Here is a 23,197-nt window from a genome sequence, read left to right on the forward strand (position 1 = left end):
TGCCGACATTACGGTATGATAATTTGTGTTTTTCAAGTACTTTGTTTCTAGTTAATTCTATTGAACTTTTCTAACATGTTACATTGTATTTGCGTTATTGTTCAAAATAAATAATAAGGAACCTGTCCCGTGCCATCTATACCTGAACATAGGCTCGGAGAAAGTCTTTGTTGCCTATGGTACCATATGTCCAGAGTTGCTCCTTGATCACCACAACGACGTCACGTCCCATAACGTGAAAGTGAGCGTTGATGATTTTGAGCCCGCGTACAAAGAAGCTCCCGTCCCCGTGCCTTCTCAATATATTAAGAAACTTGCTCAAGCTCATGGTACCTTCACTCAGTGGCCAAAACATTTGGTGTCGCTTACGAATGAGGAGGTAACTAACATATGCATGATAATTTGAAGTAGAACTATTATACCATGTATGCTCACTAATATGTATATCGTTATTTGAAAATCATACCTCAGGTAAACAAGCCTACAAGTAAAGAGCCTAAAGGGAAAGAGAACAAAGGGAAAGAGATAGTGGTTGGGGGAAGTGGAACAAAAGCGTCCAACACTAAATCAAAAACCTATTTCCTTGAAAATTATAAAGTGCAAAATTTGAGTGGTAAGTGCAATGTGATGAAAACTATGATGTTGGGATTAAAAGAAGGGGAGCACGTTAAGGTACATTGCACTAAAAGGACATTCAATATGGAAAAGGACTTTGAAATTAGTGTCACCGTTGAAGACACCGATCAACTTCTCTCGGGAGCATGGCTCAATATATCAATAATACAAGTTTTTGCTACGTGAGTTACCTAAATTCATATTTTGCCCCTAAATTTTATTTTTATGATTGTCTTAACGTTCTTACACTCTATATTATAGGGCTTTGAGTGAGTTGTGTTTTCACGATGATTGTCACCCCAATAGTATTGGATTCATGTGCCCGGAGATGATCTCGGCCACCATGTTAAAGTCCGATGCAGATCGAATTCTATTGTACATGACGAGGTCCATGAGTGCACTTAGTTCTAAGACATTCATCTTATGTCCATACTACGAAAAGTATGAAAATTACTTTGAACTTCGTTTTTAATTGATTGTTATAAATTTAACTTTTTTTTTCTAACTACATACGTTTATTGTTTGTATGTAGGAGTCACTGGATGCTTTTAGTTCTTTGCTTGTCTAAACGTGAGGTCTACATATTTGATTCTCAACAGAAGAAGAGAAATTTGATGATTAAGGAGCCACTAAACAAGTAAGTAAAGTATGCATATGAAAATGCCATTTTTGCCAAAATTTTTGCCTTAGGTTCTTTAGTTCAAAGTTGGGTTCGAAAACATCATTTTTGCCTAAAAATGACCTAGGACGACCCAATTAGCCTTAAATGTGAAATAATAGATTGTAAAGGGACTTAGAAAGTTATAACTATGCATATGAGACGTGTAATAAGTTTGAAAACATTCCTTAGGTTCTTTGGTTCAAAGTTGGGTTCGAAAACATCATTTTTGCCTAAAAATGACCTAGGACGACCCAAATAGCCTTAAATGTGAAATAATAGATTGTAAAGGGCCTTAGAAAGTTATAACTATGCATATGAGACGTGTAATAAGTTTGAAAACATTCCTTAGGTTCAAAGTTGGGTTCGAAAACATCATTTTTGCCTAAAAATGACCTAGGACGACCCAAATAGCCTTAAATGTGAAATAATAGATTGTAAAGGGCCTTAGAAAGTTATAACTATGCATATGAGACGTGTAATAAGTTTGAAAACATTCCTTAGGTTCTTTGGTTCAAAGTTGGGTTCGAAAACATCATTTTTGCCTAAAAATGACCTAGAACGACCCAATTAGCCTTAAATGTGAAATAATAGATTGTAAAGGGCCTTAGAAAGTTATAACTATGCATATGAGACGTGTAATAAGTTTGAAAACATTCCTTAGGTTCTTTGGTTCAAAGTTGGGTTCGAAAACATCATTTTTGCCTAAAAATGACCTAGGACGACCCAAATAGCCTTGAATGTGAAATAATAGATTGTAAAGGGCCTTAGAAAGTTATAACTATGCATATGAGACGTGTAATAAGTTTGAAAACATTCCTTAGGTTCTTTGGTTCAAAGTTGGGTTCGAAAACATCATTTTTGCCTAAAAATGACCTAGGACGACCCAAATAGCCTTGAATCTGAAATAATAGATTGTAAAGAGCCTTAGAAAGTTATAACTATGCATATGAGACGTGTAATAAGTTTGAAAACATTCCTTACGTTCTTTGGTTCAAAGTTGGGTTCGAAAATATCATTTTTGCCTAAAAATGACCTAGGACGACCCAAATAGCCTTAAATGTGAAATAATAGATTGTAAAGGGCCTTAGAAAGTTATAACTATGCATATGAGACGTGTAATAAGTTTGAAAACATTCCTTAGGTTCTTTGGTTCAAAGTTGGGTTCGAAAACATCATTTTTGCCTAAAAATGACCTAGGACGACCCAATTAGCCTTAAATGTGAAATAATAGATTGTAAAGGGCCTTAGAAAGTTATAACTATGCATATGAGACGTGTAATAAGTTTGAAAACATTCCTTAGGTTCTTTGGTTCAAAGTTGGGTTCGAAAACATCATTTTTGCCTAAAAATGACCTAGGACGACCCAAATAGCCTTGAATGTGAAATAATAGATTGTAAAGGGCCTTAGAAAGTTATAACTATGCATATGAGACGTGTAATAAGTTTGAAAACATTCCTTAGGTTCTTTGGTTCAAAGTTGGGTTCGAAAACATCATTTTTGCCTAAAAATGACCTAGGACGACCCAAATAGCCTTAAATGTGAAATAATAGATTGTAAAGGGCCTTAGAAAGTTATAACTATGCATATGAGACGTGTAATAAGTTTGAAAACATTCCTTAGGTTCTTTGGTTCAAAGTTGGGTTCGAAAACATCATTTTTGCCTAAAAATGACCTAGAACGACCCAATTAGCCTTAAATGTGACTACTACGTATATAATTGCATTTACATGTGTAAATAAAGTATATAATTGCACTTACATGTAAAATATTCTTTGCATTTACATGTGTAAACAAAGTATATATAATTGCATATTTTATCGAATGTGTAGTGCTTTTCGGAGTTACAAGAGACTAGGTGGACAATCTAAGGGAACTAAATTAACATGGATTCCAGCACAGGTATATATATATAATTAGTTTATTATTTACCTAAGAAATAAGTTTTTCAAAATTATAACATACAATGTGATAGAAATTTTACTTGTGTTATTTATTTTAATGCATTTAGTGTGCTCAACAACCGGGATCACTAGATTGTGGCTACTACGTCATGCGTTTTATGTACGACATAATAATGAATCATGGTAATAGTCAAGATCTTACTAAGGTATGTTCTCATAAACTACGTACTTTATATAATAAATTGAAGTACACAAAACTATTATATTGATCAATCGTTGATAAATTGAATTATTTACACTTTTTTAGGATTTTTCAAGAACATTGCCCTATTCACCGGAGGAGATTAATGAGGTGAAAGATTTTTGGGCAGATTACTTCATGAACAATGTCGAATTTTTAGCTTAATTTGTAATATGAACTTGATCTCTAGCTAGCTACGTACCTTTGTTGTAATAATTTTATGTTTGTTGTAACATGTTGGTTGATCGATCTATGACGAATTTAATTGCCTTTTATTGGGAACGTTAATTACGTTGTAAACTTTAGTGACAGGTATTAATTATAAATGTATTCCCGGTATTGGGAATGAAGCGTCTAATTTCAAAGACGATCATGTCGGAATTTCCAACTAAAATATTAAAAAACGAATATTTTTTTAAAAAAAATAAGTCATTTGCAACGCACGTTAGCTCAATGTGCGAGGCAAATGACTTAATTTTTTGGCGCTAAAATTGTCATTTGCAACGCACATTTAGCTAATGTGCTTTGCAAATGACTTTTCAGCACCATGCCTAAAAAGTTATTTGCGTCGCACATTTAGCTAATGTGCGACGCAAATAACTTTTCAGGCATGGTGCTGAAAAGTCATTTGCAACGCACATTAGCTAAATGTGCGTTGCAAATGAACCTTATTTGCGTCGCACATTTAGCTAATGTGCGTTGCAAATGACTTTCAGCACCATGCCTGAAAAGTTATTTGCGTCGCACAAATGTGCGACGCAAATAACTTTTAGTCATTTGCGTCGAGAGCTTTTGCCACGCACGATGTGCGACGCAAATGTGCCTAAAAGTGCGATGCAAATGACCCTTTTTCCACTAGTGTGTGTTTGTTGATTTTGATTCCTCCGAATTCTCTTCTTAGTCATGCATGGGTCTCGTCAAACTGAGGGCGTCATCTTGTCCCTTTGACGTCTTCTTTTTTCAAGTTTGTCCCTGCTCTGAGACAAGTCTTGGCTTGTTGCAGGATTTAATGGCGCGAATAGAAGACAAGGAGCAGTTCGAAGGAGAATCCTCTTCTCCTATAGAGGACGTCCCTGAAAGCACCGATGTCGCGCTGGCTAGTACGTCATGTGGGGAGGAAGGTCACCTTCATCCCAGCGCCATCTTCCCACTTCAGACGTGGCTGAACTTTCTCACCCTCGAGGGGAAGGCCTATTGGGAGTCTCTGAAGCTAGGTTCGGAGTACAAATTTCGTATGCCGGCTGGCATGGACTGCACCAGCTTTGGACTGGTGAAAGGAGAGTTCGCCGTTTACGGCTCGTTTCTGAAGCTGGGTAAGAGATTCCCCCCTCACCCCTTTGTGGTGGAGTTGCTGGACGGCTTTAATATTGGCCTGAACCAAATATCCCCGAACTCCTGGGCGGGTGTGTTTGGCTATATTGCTCGCTGCGAGCTTGCAGGCATCACCCCTTCTCTTCCGGCGTTCCTAAGAATCGCCTCTATGTCCAAAGTTTCGAGAGCCGCCGCGGGCTGGCTGATTCTTACATACAAGGGGGCCTTCCGGACGGTGATGGGGAAGGCGTCTAAGTGGCATCACTGGAGGAAGAAGTGGGTGGTTATCAAAACCACCAATCTGGAGATGTGTGAGAGGATGAGACGCCGGAACGTCAAGCCCAACTTGGTTGGGAAAGGCGCTTCTTTACCTCCTGTCTCCGCCGAGCTCTGGGAACGGATCTCTTCGCTGTTCAAGGTCAAGCCGCTCGTCATCAAGGACAAGACGGCCTACATACCCGAGGGGTGGTTGCCTCATCTGGATCAATTGAGCAATCCCATTTTCCTCTCGGCTGTAGGCTTGTGTCCGTATATGCCGAGAGGTAATGTATCTATACTTCCAACTCCTCATTGTTAAATTAAAACGACATTACTTTTTTTTTTTAATTAGACGAGGCCATGGGTAAGCTGGACGATGCCTCCAAAGGCCAAGTGGATATGCCGTCTTGGTTGGCGAAGGTACTCGACGCCAGTACCTTCAAAGCTTGGAAACGTCAGCAGGCAGCCGAGCAAGCCATTTCTGAGCAAATGGCTCCCCCTCCTGCTGAGGAGAAGGTATTGATCAAATCTTCCGATGTGATTCCCTTTGTTGATTACAACTTATGTTTTGATTTCTTCAGAAGACGAGGAAGGCGACCACAGACGCGGCTCCTACTTCTAAACGCAAGGCTGGCGGCACAGGAAAACCCGACTTCAAGTCAGCGACGTCGAAGGCTTCTAAGGGGTTTTCCGTCCCCAAGGCTGCATCCGCTTCTCCTAGCTTGGAGAAAACTGGAAGGACAGCTGATCCTCTTGCGGGGATTCCCGAAGTCGTCCGCCGCAACATCGCTCTTAGGACGGCGGAGAGAGATAGGAATTCTGGGGGTAAGTTTTACTCCAACATCGTAACCACCTGCCGTTCCTCGTCTAGCAGTTCTCTAGTTTCCCCCAGGGATTCTAAGGCCGTTGTTTTTCCCATAGAAATTCCCGACCCTCAGAATGACATAGATGCTGAATTGGATCAGACCCCTTCTTCAGGCGGGTTCAATTCTTATGACCGTAGGAAGATAATGACGCTGATGCGCAATGCTATTCCTCCCCAATATGCTGAAACTCTTCCTGAGGCGGCCGAGAATATGCTTGCCGCCATGCAGTCCTCGGCGCTTGACGTAAGTTTCATTGTACCTTTATTTTTACATACTCGTTTCTTTTTGTTTGACTTTTACTATTTTTGCGCAGATGTTCATTCTGCTGGACTCGCTGAAAAAGTGGCGCACTGCTTTGGTGCATGAAGAAGCTCGTCACCGTCTTTTGGCCAGTCAGTGTGGTGACCAGCATTTTGCTGCACTAGAGAAGCTTCCCTTCGACAGGCGGAAACAGATTGACGCTGTGACTACCGCCCTGGCCTCCCAAAATGCTGAGAACACAGCTCGTCTCCTGCATATTGATCAGAACTTTTCTGAAATGGAGGATCTTTCCAAGAAGATCAAGGAGAAAGAGGCTGAGTTTTCTCGTCTGGAGACTCAGTTTAAAGAGTTGGAGGTTCAGCTGGAGGCGGCTAACAAGGAAGTCGCTTCGTCACAGAGCGTTCTCGACCAGTCGGCCATGCTAGGTGAGAAATCGATTCGAAGGGGTATGGAGCTTGCATGGAATGCTGAATTTGCAAGTGAACGTCCCTTTAGCTGGTTTGAGAAGTTTCTCACCTATCAGATTGAGGTGGAGAAGGCTCAAAAGGAAGGACGCACCCCTCCTGAATTCATGCCCAGCGAGGATGAGGAATGAGTTCCTACGCGTCTTTGTATTTATTAATGTTGTTTTTTTTGCACATGTTCTTTTGACACCATGCCTGGTGGCTTTGTGCATAATTCTTGTAATTATGACTAACTTTTTGGGAATGACATGATGCCCTTTTGAACGTCTTATTGCTTTTTAGCTTTCATCGCAATTTTTTTATGATTACGTCCGACGCCCTCAATTCGAGACGTCAGATGTCTGCCCTGGTCTTTTTGCCAAGGTCTTTTGCTACTTTATATAGCTGTGTTAGGAATGTATAACCCCTGTGTTCTAGGTGATCAGCCTAGTGAGGGTGCTAATCTGGGCCACTTCTTAGGCCTTTAAACGACTAGTCTTTTGGGAGAGCATTAGTTTGCATTTCTCTGAGAGATTTGATAACATTCTTTTCATAAGGATTTCCCAGCAAGACCGGCTTGCAGTGAATTTTTCATTTAATGTTCAAAACATGCTACATGGTGCGTCTAGGCTCTAGACGTCTTTAGAATGCATATAATCTAGATAAGTGTCAATCTAGAAAAAGTACTTCTTGAGGTTATCCGCATTCCATGTGTGCAAAATCGGACGTCCCTGCATATCTTGGATCCGGTATGTTCCGTCTCGAACCTCCTCGTAAATCTCATACGGACCTTCCCAAGTAGGGGTGAGTTTCCCTTGCTCATTGGCGCGTCCGACGGCTTCCATTTTCCTAAGTACAAAATCGCCAACTTTAAGTATTCTTCTAGAAACCCTTTTGTTGTACTCTCTCGTCATTCGGAGTTTGTATAGCTGATGTCGTAGAGCCGCATTCCCTCTGGTTTCTGGTAAGAAATCCAAGGCCGCCTTCATCATTTCCCAATTGGCATCTTCATTAAACAACATGACGCGCAGGGTGGGTTCGCACATTTCAATGGGTAGGACGGCTTCAGCCCCATAAGCTAACAAGAATGGTGTTTCTCCTGTTGAATTTTTTGCCGTGGTCTGTATAGACCATAAAACATTGGGTAACTCGTCGGCCCATAAACCCTTTGCCTCATCAAGCTTCTTCTTCATCCCTTCAGAGATAATCTTGTTGAATGCCTCTACTTGCCCGTTAGCTTGGGGGCGTCCTACTGATGCAAAACATGCTGTGATACCATGGTCGGCCAACCAATCTTCTAATTTGGGCGTCTTGAATTGTGGCCCATTGTCGAAGACGATAGACTGAGGCACGCCAAATCTTGTGATTATGTTTTTCCAGATGAATGCTCTCACATCCTGTGCTTTAGTGTTCTTTAAAGCCTCAGCTTCTACCCATTTAGTGAAGTAGTCGACGGCTACTATTACGTAACGCAGTCCTCCTGGTGCCGTCGTATAGGGGCCTAATAAGTCCATCCCCCATTTGGCAAAAGGTATAGGGCTGGTGATTGGCGTCAGTTTCTGTGCTGGTCGTTGAATTAGGTGAGCAAATCGTTGGCATTTATCACAATGCTTGACCATATTGAGGGCGTCTTCTTTGAGAGTGGGCCAATAGTATCCGGTTCTTAAAGTTTTTTCGGCCAGGGCCCTCCCTCCTATGTGGGAGCTGCATAATCCCTGATGAAGATCTTCCAGTACCTCTTGCCCCTTCTCGGGGGAGGCCATGAGAAGGCTTTTTTGTATAGTGTTCCATTCCATATCTCAAACCATGTGCATTTCTTTTGTAATCTTTCTGCCTGCTTGGGGTCATCAGGGAGTACTACATTCATTTTGAAGTTGACAATGTCATCCATCCAGGTGGATGTTCGGTCCAAGATGTCTGTTCTCGAGGCGTCCATGCTTTTGGACTGTTTTACCTCCCAGAATACATGACATGGCGCGTCGCAGGATGCTGAGCTTGCCAGTTTAGATAAAGCGTCTTCCTTGTTATTTTCAGACCGGGGTATGTGTTTTACTTCAAAGTTAGACAGCTGTTGAGCTTCTTGGCGGACTTATTCCAAATATCTTATCATGGCCTCGTCCTTGGCCTCATACTCTCCTTTGACCTGACTGACAATTAACTGCGAGTCAGACAAAACCAGGACGTCTTTTGCCCCTGCGGCTCTGCTCATCTGAATTCCATATATCAGGGCTTCGTATTCAGCCTCGTTGTTTGACGCCTGAAAGTTAAACCGCATTGCATATTCATAGATATCTCCTTCTGGTGATTCACAGATAATGCCGGCTCCTAACCCGTTCTGAGTGGCAGAGCCGTCCACATGTACTATCCATTGGGTTTTTTCATTCTTCAAATAGGGTGGCTTGGTCAGTTCCGCGATGAAGTCAGCAAATGCATGTCCCTTTATTGCCTTCCTCGGTTCATACAAGATATCAAACGCGTGAAGCTCAATTGCCCAATTGAGCATTCTTCCGGACGCTTCAAGGTTGGTGAAAGGCCGCTTAAGCGGTTGATCCGTGTATACTACCAATCGATGAGCCAGGAAATATGGACGAAGCTTCTTACTAGCCAAGAACAGAGCAAAGCCAAACTTTTCGACTGTTGGATATTTGAGTTCAGCATTCTGTAGCATGTGACTGACAAAGTACACAGGTAGTTGCGTTCCATCCCTCTCTGTAAGCAAGATGGCGCTTAGCGCGTATTCTGAGATGGCAAGGTACAGATAAAAAACTTCCCCCAAGAGAGGGCTGACCAGTCGTGGCAAAGTATGCAGATGTTCTTTTAGGCGGAGGAAGGCAGCCTCAGCTTGCGACGTCCACTCAAACTGGGTGCCCTTTTTGATGGTACTGAAAAAGTAGTGACACTTGTCTCCAGCTCTAGATAAGAATCGTCCCAAGGCGGCGAGACACCCAGTGAGGCATTGTACGTCTTTGACCGTCCTTGGCGACGTCATATTAATGACCGCTTGCACTTTGTCTGGATTTGCTTCTATGCCCCTTTCGTCAATCAGGAAGCCAAGGAACTTGCCAGAAGATACCCCAAAAATGCACTTCTTGGGATTGAGTCTCATCTGGTATGTCCTGATGGTTTCAAAGGTTTCTCTCAAGTCGTCAAGGTGATCCTTCTTCTGCTTGCTTTTTACAATCATATCGTCAATATAGGCTTCTATGTTCCTCCCCAACTGCTTTACGAAAACTGTGTTTACCAACCGTTGAAAGGTAGCAGGGGCATTTTTAAATCGAACGGCATTACTTTATAGCAGTACAATCCTTGTTCCGTGACGAAAGACGTCTTCTCCTGATCTTCGGGCCATAATGGAATCTGGTGGAATCCGGAGTAGGCGTCCATGAAGCTCATCATGGCATGTCCGGCGGTGGAGTCGACGAGTCGGTCTATCTTTGGCAGTGGGAAGTTGTCTTTAGGGCATGCTTTATTGAGATCATTGTAATCAACACACATTCTCCACGTCCCATTGGGCTTGGGTACCAGGACTACGTTAGTTACCCAGTCTGGGTACTGGCATGGGCGTATGAAGCCTGCATCCATTAGTTTCTTAACCTCGGCAGCGGCGGCCAAATTTCTTGCTTCTCCATGATTCCTCTTCTTTTGTCGTACGGGCTTCACAGCACTGTCCACATTCAACTTATGCACAGCCACCGCCGGGTCTATACCGGGCATCTCCTCTACCGTGAAGGCAAATATCTCCTTGTATTCTTGGAGTAGTTGCACTAATGCTGCGGACATGGGGTCGTGAGGGTGGACTCCAATGGGGACTGTTCGAGACGGGTCCGCTAAGTCCAGAATTATATCATAAAGTGCTCCCACCGGCTCAGGTCGTCTTTCTGCATTGTGCTCTGTCGGTATTTCCCGGGTTTTACGGCGGCTTGCTGAAGGTTTAACTTTCTCCTTTCCCTTTGGAGAAGCTCCCCAGGCCGTTGGCTCCAATGTCGATAAGTAACAATCCCTGGCCAACTGTTGATTTCCATAGAGAGATCCAACGCGTCCGTTGCTTCCAACAAATTTTACCAACAGTAAATGAGGGACGATCATAGCTTTTAGGTCGTTGAGTGTTGGACGGCCAAGTATGATGTTGAATGTGGTGAGGTTTGCCACTATTATAAACCTGATGACGACTTCTTTGATTACTAGGGGAATTCCAACAGAAGCCGGAAGCAAAATGGAGCCAAGTGGACGAACGATGCTCCCTCCGAATCCTACCAAGGGCCCGTAAACTTGTTCTATGTCTTCGTATTCAGCCTCGTTGTTTGACGCCTGAAAGTTAAACCGCATTGCATATTCATTGATATCTCCTTCTGGTGATTCACAGATAATGTCGGCTCCTAACCCGTTCTGAGTGGCAGAGCCGTCCACATGTACTATCCACTGGGTTTTTTCATTCTTCAAATAGGGTGGCTTGGTCAGTTCCGCGATGAAGTCAGCAAATGCATGTCCCTTTATTGCCTTCCTCGGTTCATACGAGATATCAAACGCGTGAAGCTCAATTGCCCAATTGAGCATTCTTCCGGACGCTTCAAGGTTGGTGAAAGGCCGCTTAAGCGGTTGATCCGTGTATACTACCAATCGATGAGCCAGGAAATATGGACGAAGCTTCTTACTAGCCAAGAACAGAGCAAAGCCAAACTTTTCGACTGTTGGATATTTGAGTTCAGCATTCTGTAGCATGTGACTGACAAAGTACACAGGTAGTTGTGTTCCATCCCTCTCTGTAAGCAAGATGGCGCTTAGCGCGTATTCTGAGATGGCAAGGTACAGATAAAAAACTTCCCCCAAGAGAGGGCTGACCAGTCGTGGCAAAGTATGCAGATGTTCTTTTAGGCGGAGGAAGGCAGCCTCAGCTTGCGACGTCCACTCAAACTGGGTGCCCTTTTTGATGGTACTGAAAAAGTAGTGACACTTGTCTCCAGCTCTAGATAAGAATCGTCCCAAGGCGGCGAGACACCCAGTGAGGCATTGTACGTCTTTGACGTCCTTGGCGACGTCATATTAATGACCGCTTGCACTTTGTCTGGATTTGCTTCTATGCCCCTTTCGTCAATCAGGAAGCCAAGGAACTTGCCAGAAGATACCCCAAATATGCACTTCTTGGGATTGAGTCTCATCTGGTATGTCCTGATGGTTTCAAAGGTTTCTCTCAAGTCGTCAAGGTGATCCTTCTTCTGCTTGCTTTTTACAATCATATCGTCAATATAGGCTTCTATATTCCTCCCCAACTGCTTTACGAAAACTTTGTTTACCAACCGTTGAAAGGTAGCAGGGGCATTTTTAAATCGAACGGCATTACTTTATAGCAGTACAATCCTTGTTCCGTGACGAAAGACGTCTTCTCCTGATCTTCGGGCCATAATGGAATCTGGTGGAATCCGGAGTAGGCGTCCATGGAGCTCATCATGGCATGTCCGGCGGTGGAGTCGACGAGTCGGTCTATCTTTGGCAGTGGGAAGCTGTCTTTAGGGCATGCTTTATTGAGATCATTGTAATCAACACACATTCTCCACGTCCCATTGGGCTTGGGTACCAGGACTACGTTAGCTACCCAGTCTGGGTACTGGCACGGGCGTATGAAGCCTGCATCCATTAGTTTCTTAACCTCGGCAGCGGCGGCCAAATTTCTTGCTTCTCCATGATTCCTCTTCTTTTGTCGTACGGGCTTCACAGCACTGTCCACATTCAACTTATGCACAGCCACCGCCGGGTCTATACCGGGCATCTCCTCTACCGTGAAGGCAAATATCTCCTTGTATTCTTGGAGTAGTTGCACTAATGCTGCGGACATGGGGTCGTGAGGGTGGACTCCAATGGGGACTGTTCGAGACGGGTCCGCTAAGTCCAGAATTATATCATAAAGTGCTCCCACCGGCTCAGGTCGTCTTTCTGCATTGTGCTCAGTCGGTATTTCCCGGGTTTTACGGCGGCTTGCTGAAGGTTTAACTTGCTCCTTTCCCTTTGGAGAAGCTCCCCAGGCCGTTGGCTCCAATGTCGATAAGTAACAATCCCTGGCCAACTGTTGATTTTCATAGAGAGATCCAACGCGTCCGTTGCTTCCAACAAATTTTACCAACAGTAAATGAGGGACGATCATAGCTTTTAGGTCATTGAGTGTTGGACGGCCAAGTATGATGTTGAATGTGGTGAGGTTTTCCACTATTATAAACCTGATGACGACTTCTTTGATTACTAGGGGAATTCCAACAGAAGTCGGAAGCAAAATGGAGCCAAGTGGACGAACGATGCTCCCTCCGAATCCTACCAAGGGCCCGTAAACTTGTTCTATGTCTTCTGGATTGTGCCTTAATTTCCGCAGGCATTGCAGACTGATTATGTCGGACGAGCTCCCCGTATCCACCAGTACTCTCTTTACCTTAAGATTAGCCACCTTAACCTCTATAACCAGAGGATCATCATCATATGGCGCGGCCGCCCTTCTATAGTCGTCTTCGGAAATTTCTACAGAGGGTAGGTTCTTCTGCGCTGGGCGGAGATGAGGTGGACCTTTTTGCCGTCCCTCCTTACATGGTTCTCCTACAGCTATTCCTCCTGATATTACCATAACTCTTTCGTTTGAATATTTAAGGTGGGGCTCACTTCTTTATGTGCGTCCTCTAGATGGACGTACTGGCAAAGGTGTCCTTTTGCCACGCGATCAGTTAATATCTTCCTCAACATCCGACAACTTTGGGTGTCATGCCCTTCGTCGTTGTGGAAGGCACGGAAAGGTACTTGTGGGCAGGGGGTGGACAATCGTCGGGGGGACGGTTCTATTCCCAGACTCGGTCCTTCAGCAAGGAGGATCTCGTCAAGAGCCGTGTTGAACCTAAAGGGACCTCTAGAGGACGTCCTCCTTCGCCCCCTTTTTTCTTCGGAGCCACAGCCATTCTTCCTTCGGGCGACGCTCTCATGCTGTCTTCTAGGAGCCTCTAGAGAGTAACGGTCCTCATTTTTCTTCTGTAAAATTCATCTCGTCCTTCTTCCTGGACGAACCTCCTTGACATGCCGACTCGCTTCCTCCAGGGTGCGTCTCTTCATAGGTGAGTCAGGATCTTCTGACAGAAACACTACCATCCTACCATTATCGTGCTTAAGATTGACTTCGTGAGGACCATCCAGCAAGGGTCGAATAGAAATGACGGCAGCAGGCTGGCTAGCTGCCGTGTCACAATGAGTGTTGGACCCGTCCTTAAACACTCCTTTTCTGGCTGGGAGTTCTGATTTACCCTTGGTTTTTCCGCAGTCAGTTTGAAGTTCAGCCATGACACTGTACCTCCCCACAGACGGCGCCAAATGTTGTGGGATCTTTTACGGTGCTGACGTGGTACGCGCTCCTCGGAGGTATCAAGTATGACCTGGCACGAACTTCTGGCAACCTGCAAAACAAGAATATTCCCGTAGGAATATTCCCTCTGATGCTTAAGTAAGTATAAGCTAGAGAGATAAGTAATTTGTAGAGAGAAGGCAGAGCAAAGGTAAGTTTGTTGTTGGTGGGCAAGAATTGAATGCCCTTTTACCTTGGGATCTGAGCTATTTATAGTGCTACGGTTTCTTGGGGACTGCACCCTCAACCCTAGCTGTGGGATGCGTGCCCCTTGGGGATTTAGGATACGTGGCCTTCGGCCTGCAATGATAGACCTTCCATATTTGGACTGGCTTTCAAAGAGAATGGGCTTTGCCAAATGGGGCTCTGTCTTTATTCAGGTGGGGTACCAGGATTTTGGGCCTTCTTTCTAGGTCTGAGCCCATCTGACCAGTATGAGTCGTAGGCTGCCTCTTTGGGCTTTGTGGGAGATATATTCAAGCCCACGTCATTATTATTTTGAATTAATTAATGGAAATTACGAAATGAAACACGAAAGGCTCCATTGGAGACATTCGACCCATATGAAAAAATCTAAACGATAGATGTTTGAACTATGTATAAGCATTTACTAAGTTAAACATCAAAGGATCTAAGTGAGATTCTTAACCTATATTATATGTCAAAGAATTTAGCTGGATTTAGTATCTACTGAAACTAGATGAGCTAAAGTTACATGAATAGAATTCAATTGGGAATTATTTTGCAAAAGAATTTATAATGTATGATATAATATGAGGATCGCCAAAAACGTATCTTATGACTTTAGGCACGACGAACATATACCAATCTCTATTGATCTAAGTGAAGATCAACTAGATTGAGATCAAGAATACTTATGGTACTTGAAAAGGTACATAGGAATAGTTCTTGATTCAAGGAAATAAAGATATGCTAAATATTGGCGCTACACGTATAAACACTGGCAAAGGATCAAAAAAGATCCCTTTGGAGTTAACCATTGGAAAGAACGAGCTATATGCATTGTGTTTTAAAATGGCAACATGGATTGGAGACCATGAGTTGTTGCGTGGGAAATTAAACATTAATTTCTATGTTCTGAGATACGGATGGAAAGTCTTCCACATATCTATGGACTGCTTGAATAAGTAAATCCAAACAAAGCATCACTAGCAACCTATACAGTTGAAGTAAAAGTAACTACTGCTTAAGAAGCAATAAAACAGGGTTGTTTATGTTAAAGAGTTCTTCGCTGAACTTGGCTGGATCACATGTCTGCTGACTTGATGGTTCTTCATTATAAAATGCGTAGAACCACTATTGTAGCAAGAAAGACTAGATCACAAAATAAACATACTCAAAAGATCTTATCATCTATCTCGAAGAACATTCGATGAAAAGGATATTAACATTGGCAAAGCATGATAACTAAACCTATGCAACAAGTGAGAAACAACACTCACATTGTGGCACTAGAAATCAAGCATAACTTTGAATTCCATTAGTTGTTTTAAAGATGGGTTAGGGTCCCATGGTTGCAAAACACTGGGGTTAAACCATTTATCATATATGAAATGTATTTTCATATTCCATTTAATCTTGGTTTATTATTAAATGATGAGTCCCTTCAATTTGACGATATATTCAAGATAGACTGTCAGGACCAGTCCCGTGACTAAGAAATATCTATCAAGTGAACTTGAATGTCAAAAGTTGAAAATGGTCCCTAGTCGAAGTTTCCTATAAAGATGGACGCATAGAAAACGTTAGACGACTAGAATGCAAGATGACTAGTAGTTCTGTTTCTTTAACTATGTGGACATGGCAATGTCGCAATCATTTGCATAGATACTTACTTTGGGAAGACTAGTATCAGACAGATCTATGAAACTTAACTGTAAGAGATAAAAATCTATCATAAATAAATTTCGTTAAAATTATTAGACACTAATCCTCAATACCTGAGTGATTTGAGATTACTTGTTTGAGAACTGGTTGCTTTGACGTTGTCAACCGCCGCACCGTAAAAGGAGGCTATAACGGCAACGCTCGGGTAATCACCTATCAAACGAAGTCTAATCTCAAGATCGCAAGATTGGGATTGTCCTCCCATAAATCGGGATGAGATGCTGAAAGTTGTACAAGGCCACTCGGAGAGCTAGAAACTGTAAAATGCATGGTCGTGCTCAGATGAATCATAGAGTATGATTATCTGTTTATTTGATAAGTTGAACTCTGAAACCGAGAAATACCTCTGGACATAATAAGGATGACAACTCTTACCTTATGTCATGAGCAAGCATCAAGCGACAAAGGAATTAGAAAATGCACACTTGTCCCTAAGGACAAGTGGGAGACTGAAGTAAATAATGCCTTTGGTCCAAGTATGCATTCAATGTTAAGTCTAATAAATGCGGTTCAGTATTAATTAATATGCAAGTTAATAATTCAGTGAGATCAAGTGAACTACTGTATGCCTAGCTAGAGGCCGCTTCAGTTCAAGTGGAATTAATTATATTAATCCACATCTTACTCTTGACTAAACCCGTAGGGTCACACAAATAGTACGTGAACGGATCAAGTATTTAAGTGAATTAAATACTCCATTTATGGATATTAGGAATCGACGGATCTCGGTTCCAGTGGAAGCTGAAATCGTCAAAAGGAAAATTATGAATACTCTGGAAACGATGATATTGCCGGAAACGGAAATATGGATTGTATCGGAAATATAAATATTATCCAAGTCGTAGATGTTGCCGGAAACGGAAACATGGTACGTATTGGAAAATATTATCAGAAATGGAAATATTGCCGGAAACGGAAATATTGTCAAAATCAGAAATATTATCGGAATCGGAAAATAATTCCGGAATCGGAAATATTAAATATTTGTTCGAAACTGAAAATAATTCCAGAATCGGAAATATTAAATATTGTTCGAATCGGAAATGAATTCCGGAATCGGAAAATTAATCGGAAGCGCGCCGTACAAAATAAACATCGGACGAGCTTGCTAGACGCAAGGCCCAATACGAAGCCAGGCCTGCGCCTAGCAAAGCCCGCGCGCAGCAAGGCAAGCAAGCAAGCCCGCCAAGCACCGCAAGGCCCAGCCAAGCAACACGCAAGGCCAGGCCCAGCAAGGCTAGCAGGCTGGCACGCCCAAGCGTGGGCTACAGCGCTGCTGGGCCGAGCTCTCCGCGCGCGCGCCTTGCGCCCTTCGTGGGCTGTGCGTGTGTGTGCGTTGAGTTCGTGCATGCATCAAATCCTTAAGCGTTTAGGATTAGTTCGATAAATTATTATTCTCCTAAAACTACTAGAGTTAGTTGTTGAATTAAACACTAACTTAATAGATTTAATTAGTATCTAATTCTAATAATATTAGGTTAATTAAATCCTAGTAGGTTTCTAGTTCCGATGATCCTACCCTATAAATAGGTGATGGCAATAACAATTTATAATACATCAAAAATATTCATATAATTTTAAGCTAAAAACTAAAGTTAATAATTTGCCAAAAATTATAATCGAATAACATAAAACCTTAGGCTAAATTCTAGTTAATTGAATCTAAGGCGGATCCGAACGTGCTGTGGACTATCTATAGAGGGACTACACTTGGAGTCCTAAACTTGTTCTTGTTCGGTTCGGGAGCAGCTAGGGAGGGCACGCTACAAATGTGTGCATCCTAAATTATGCTAATTGTTATGTGGCAATTAATTTGGATTCCTGGCTTTATGGTTTTTCCGCATGAAATATATATATGTTTTATATTTGTCATAACCTAACAGCCCCGACCATCTTTTTACTTTGAGTCAATAAACTGCAACATATCAGTCTCACACTTACCATAGGATTTACGGGAACCTATAAAGTTTGAGAAAATCTATGCGAGCTTCTTATGGGATCTATCATGGCGCGATGAGTTTGGATGGGTAGATAGGGAAACAAAACACTAATGGGTAGCATCCCATTAGCAAGATCATGAAATAGGGCAGACACATACGTCAAAGAGTTTATCATGAACTTCTCGGCCAAGAGAGATTTACTGGCTGTCAAGATAATAAGATGCTCTAGCTCGTATTTCAAATCTACTGGCTAGTTGCACAGTAGCACCCCAACCATCCCCAAGCATGTCAATCTGACTAGTACTTTCAGGCAGCTGACTGCACCACATCAGCACCTTCAATGCACGGAGAACAATACCAACAGCCAACAAGTCATCATACCAGGCCAATATGATTTTATTTACTTTTGAGTTTACATTATTTACTTTTGAGTTTATATTATTTACTTTGGGGAACTTTAAAGTGGTGTATTTTTAACTTACTTGATCCTACTATAGAACATATTTCATATCTAAAACTCTAATCACGTCGTCAATGACACATTGGTTCCCTTTGTAGCTAATAGACTATAATAAAGTATTTAAAGGGAAAAATTAATTGATGCTTCTATTTACTTTTGAATAATTTCTATTTACTTTTTTCAGCTTTTGTTTTAATTTTGAGTGTAATTAATGACAATTTTCAAATATATTTCAGAAATGGAGAGTAAAACACCTAGCCATCATATACAGGTAAGACCACTTAAAAGGGGGATAAATAAGACATGAAAAAGTTAGGAATTAGTTGTTTATATACTTACATTAGCATTTACAAGGAATGTAGTCAACAACAATAATGAAAATATATGGCTAGTAAGTGCCCGGTTAAACACCATATGGCTAACAGAAAACTTATTGAGAACCATATGGCTAACAGAAAACTTAATGAGACCATATGGCTAACAGAAAACTTCTAGACCCTTAAAATGGGAACCCAAAAGCAAAGTCGTTGGAGGGAGATACCCAAGATGACAAGATATCACCAGCAACGAGAGAGGAGCCCAAGGATACATAAACACAGTAGATATAATAAGATAATAAGATAATGGGGATGATAATGCCATGGTAAAAGTGTTTGTTTCAGCATAAGAAAATACAGGAAAACGTGTTTAAGCCCTACTTGCTTCAAAATTAGGGTTGAAGAAGCCCTTTGCAAGTGTTCCTATCTGATTACAGCAGGCTTCTACTGTTAATAATAGTCTACATGTAGAAGAAAATAACCTGCTAACAGGCAAATTGTGAAACCCTGCCATAATTCAACTGTCAATCCTATTGTCTATATCCTCATTCATGTAATCTTGCGTGCTGTAAAAATAACTAAGATAAAAAATCAGTCACAACTACAAAAATAAGCTAAACAATTTGAGTCACCCACAAAAATGCATAATACAAAAAACTTGTTTACTTTTAGCAATAATAAGTTTACTTCTGCATAATTTTTGTTTACTTCAACACATTTTAATCTAGCTAAATTGATTCACTTCTATCAAGCTTAAAATCGATCAGAAATCCAATCAGATCATCAGAAACATATATTGTATTCAGCGATAGTGGAAGCTCGAAGGAAAAAATACAGAAATTTAAAACCTATAAATCTAATTGAAATTTCCTCAAATTAAATCCAATCAAACGATATTGGCATCTTTACCTCTATCTTTGAGAAACTTTGGAGTGAATTCACAAAATTATGGTCAATTTGACAGCAAGTTAGAGACGAACTTGCAAGTTTAAGCTGAAATTGCACATCAAACTTTAGGAATTAGAGAAAGTGGTGAAAAACTAATTCTAGCATCATATTAAAGATTTTTTTTTTTTTTGCAACGAAACTGAAGAGATTAAAAGCCTAGAAACCGACTGTGACTGATTTGCCACTCTTACCATTATCAATACTAATTTCACAACAAATTGTTGACATGAAATTACAAATTCGGAGCTGAATATTAAGAAAATTCTAGTATTTGAGACTAGTTCTGGAATCGATTTGCAAATTCAAATGCGTAATTGGCTATTCGCATATTTTGTTTACTTTAGGATCATCTCTATTTACTTTTTTTAGTTTTTGCTTTACTTTTGAGTAAGATAAATCACTACTGCATCACATTTTCAAAAGTAGATAAATAATTAAGAAAATTAAATGAAGCTAATTTTAATCACTACATTTTCACATTTTCACTATCTCTTCTGTTTACTTTCTGACTTATGACTGTTGTGATTCTGTCTTTAACAATTTGCTTCAAACTCCCCATAACAGAATGCACTGTTGGCACAAAATTTTCCCAGAAGCTTTGATTTCTACTTTTCCAAATCAAATATACCAGAGCTGCCACCCCTGCATAACATACTTGAGTTCTGAATTTAGAATACCTTCCTCTTTTAATACTGCTGATTCCATTCTGCAAACTTGTACTGGTAAGATGAATACCAAACCATGTAGCAAGACCTTGAAGGCACAGTTGGCTGTACTGACAACTGAAAAACAGATGCTCATGAATCTCATCAGCTTGCTTGCAAATTAAACAATCAGCAGAAGTACTAACCCCAATTTTTGCTAGCTTGGTTGTAGTCTGTAATCTATTCTGCATAGCAAGCCAACATATAAACCTATGTTTTGGCACATTCAACCTATTCCATACCACCTTATTCCACTGAATATGAGGCTTATCACCAGTAAGTTTGGCATACACCTGTTTAACAGAATAGTGTGTCATGTTCCTGAGTTCATCCTGAGAGTACACTTGCTTCAATTGATCTCTTGTTGCACAAATCCTTCTACAGTACCAACTTGCAGAAGCATTGGGTTGATACTCCCATCAATCCCCATCCTTGAGATAAACTGAATTAATCCACTTAATCTAGATATTATCATGCTTAGTGGTAATAGCCCACACATATTTCCCCACACTAGCAATGTTCCAGGTGATCACATCCCTAGACCCCAAACCACCCTCTAGCTTGGGGGGACAAACTCTTTCCCAAGCTATATTACTTGGTTTAGTACTGTAAGCTTGTCCACTCCATAAGAAGGCCCTACAGATTTTTGTAATGTCAAGAAGTACACTCTTAGGAAGAATGTAAACCTGAGCCCAATACATATGCAAGCTTAGCAGCACTGAATTAATCAACTGCATTGTAGCAGTGTAGGACAGATTCCTAGTGCTCCACATTTTAATCTTTGTTGTCATCTTATCCACCAAAACATCACATTGACCTGCAGAAATCTTTTTAGAGCAAATTGGCAGTCCTAAGTACTTAAAAGGCAAAACACTTCTGGTAAAACCAGAAGCTTCCACCACTCTTGTCACATTAGATTCAGCCATGCCATGACAATAAAAGCAGATTTGCTTTTATTAGCCATCAGACCAGATGACTTGGGAAACAGAACAAATGCTTGAAGAAGGGAGTAAATGGAAGGATATTCCCCTTTACAACACAACATAAGATCATCAGCAAAACAAAGATGGGTGAGTTTAAGATCTTTAGACCTGCGATGAAACTGAAATTGAGGCAGCTCAGTCAACTTCTGAAGAATTATGGATAGATATTCCATGCATATAAAAAACAGCAGAGGTGACATAGGATCACCTTGTCTCAAACCCCTCTTTGACTTAAAAAAACCATGCATTGACCCATTAATCATGAGAGAAAATATTGGAGTTGTAACACAAGTCATCACCAACTTCACAAACTCCTTAGGGAATCCTAGAATCTCCAACATCTCCTGAAGGAAACACCAATCAACTGTATCATAAGCCTTTTGCAAATCTACTTTCAATAAACAGCTTTGCTGAACTGACTTCCTTCCATAATAAACAAGGCACTCTTCACTTCTTCTTTAGTGTAAGCAGCAGTAAGGATTGTTCTATGCTGATCTGTAATCACAGGACCAGCCAACACAATCTCTTTGAAAACAGGCCTTCTTTCAGCTTGAGTAGTGCCCAGTAATTTCATATAGTACTCTAGGAAAGCACCAGAAACTGTATCAGGTTTATCTTGCCAATTCCCATGCATATCATGTATACTGTATACTTGATTCTGCACATTCTTGGTCTTGATACTCTGATGGAATAATGCAGTGTTCTCATCTCCAGCTTTGATCCATTCCATCTTAGCTTTTTGTTTTAAAAAATCCATATACACTTGATGATGTATCTTGTACTCCTTGATTGCAGCTAAATCTAAGTCAGCTAAGTTTTGATCAGCAGGATTTGAATGCATGGCTTGTTGAGCTTCCATCAGTAGCTAATGAGCTTTAACATCAGCAGCTTGGATATCAGTAAATCCAATCTTATTAAGCTCCTTCAAAGAAAGCTTAATCTTCTTCAATTTATAGACAAGAACATACATCTTGCTCCCAGTAATTTGCTCACTCCATACATCTTGAATTATATCATTGAAATTAGGAGCTGTCTTCCACATTGTGAAATACCTAAATGGTTTCCTCCCTCCTACAACCCTTGGATAAACAGTGAGAAGACCAGGAGAATGATCAAACTCCCTTTCACTCATAAAACACACCTCTGCATCATTTTCAAAATTCTGCCAAGCTGGATTAGCCAGCACTCTATCCAACTTAGAAAAGACTCTAGCAGTGCCCTGCTGTTTGTTATTCCAGGTAAACATGTTTCCCACACATTTCACATCCTCCATACTACAAGCATGCATGCACTCATTGATCCCAGTGATTTCAGCTTGCCTCACAGGAGCACCAATTCTCTCCTCACTAGTCATAACACAGTTGAAGTCACCACACATGATCCAAGGTTCCTATGTGTTCAAAGCCTTCAAATATCTCCACAGCTCCAGTCTCTGCTTTCTCTCAATAAAAGCATATACAAAAGTACAATAAAAACCATCTTTTCCACTAATAGGGGTGACATGGCAATGAACAAACTGAGCTGTAATAGCTAGAATACTCATAGTAAAACTTCCAGGTTTCCAAGATACCACTACTCTTCCACCTTTATGGAAACTAACATTTCCAGTAAAACACCAACTTGTGAACACTCTTTGATAAGTTTACCAAGATTGGCACCCTTCACCTTGTGTTCCAGGAGCCTAACAAAACCAATATCAAACTTCTGGATGAACCTTCTCACTTCATCTTGTTTTTGAACTGAGTTGATGCCCCTTACATTCCAACTAAGGACTCTATCCATGAGGTAGTGAAGGGTCCCCCCTTCCACTTAAACCTCCCTCATGTCTCACACTCACTTCTCCTCCTAGCAATTTATCATTACTCTCATTCATACCTTCAGTCTGTAGAATATCAAAAGGGTTAGCAACATGTGTTGGCTCCACAGAATCAACCCTGACCCTGATTGGCCTCAATGCTCTTTGAAATCCCTCTTGATCCAATTCAGTAACTGTGTGAACAACTGGTTGAGGTT

The 23,197-nt window shown here is 41.2% G+C and overlaps 2 protein-coding genes across 2 annotated transcripts; one reads left to right on the plus strand and one right to left on the minus strand.

Moving 5' to 3' along the window:
* Positions 1-500: 500 nt before the first annotated feature.
* On the plus strand, positions 501-1,235 carry LOC130469343 (uncharacterized). Its single transcript, XM_056838525.1, has 2 exons — positions 501-797; positions 877-1,235. The coding sequence occupies exons 1-2, from the start codon at positions 628-630 to the stop codon at positions 1,085-1,087; spliced, it is 381 nt and encodes a 126-aa protein (XP_056694503.1). The 5' UTR covers positions 501-627; the 3' UTR covers positions 1,088-1,235.
* Positions 1,236-19,963: 18,728 nt separating this feature from the next.
* On the minus strand, positions 19,964-20,631 carry LOC130469774 (uncharacterized). Its single transcript, XM_056839241.1, has 2 exons — positions 20,593-20,631; positions 19,964-20,494 (listed from the first exon to the last, which is right to left on the minus strand). The coding sequence occupies exons 1-2, from the start codon at positions 20,629-20,631 to the stop codon at positions 19,964-19,966; spliced, it is 570 nt and encodes a 189-aa protein (XP_056695219.1).
* Positions 20,632-23,197: the final 2,566 nt, after the last annotated feature.

The sequence above is a fragment of the Spinacia oleracea genome, chromosome 3 (assembly GCF_020520425.1).
Source record: "Spinacia oleracea cultivar Varoflay chromosome 3, BTI_SOV_V1, whole genome shotgun sequence".
NCBI lineage: Eukaryota > Viridiplantae > Streptophyta > Magnoliopsida > Caryophyllales > Amaranthaceae > Spinacia > Spinacia oleracea.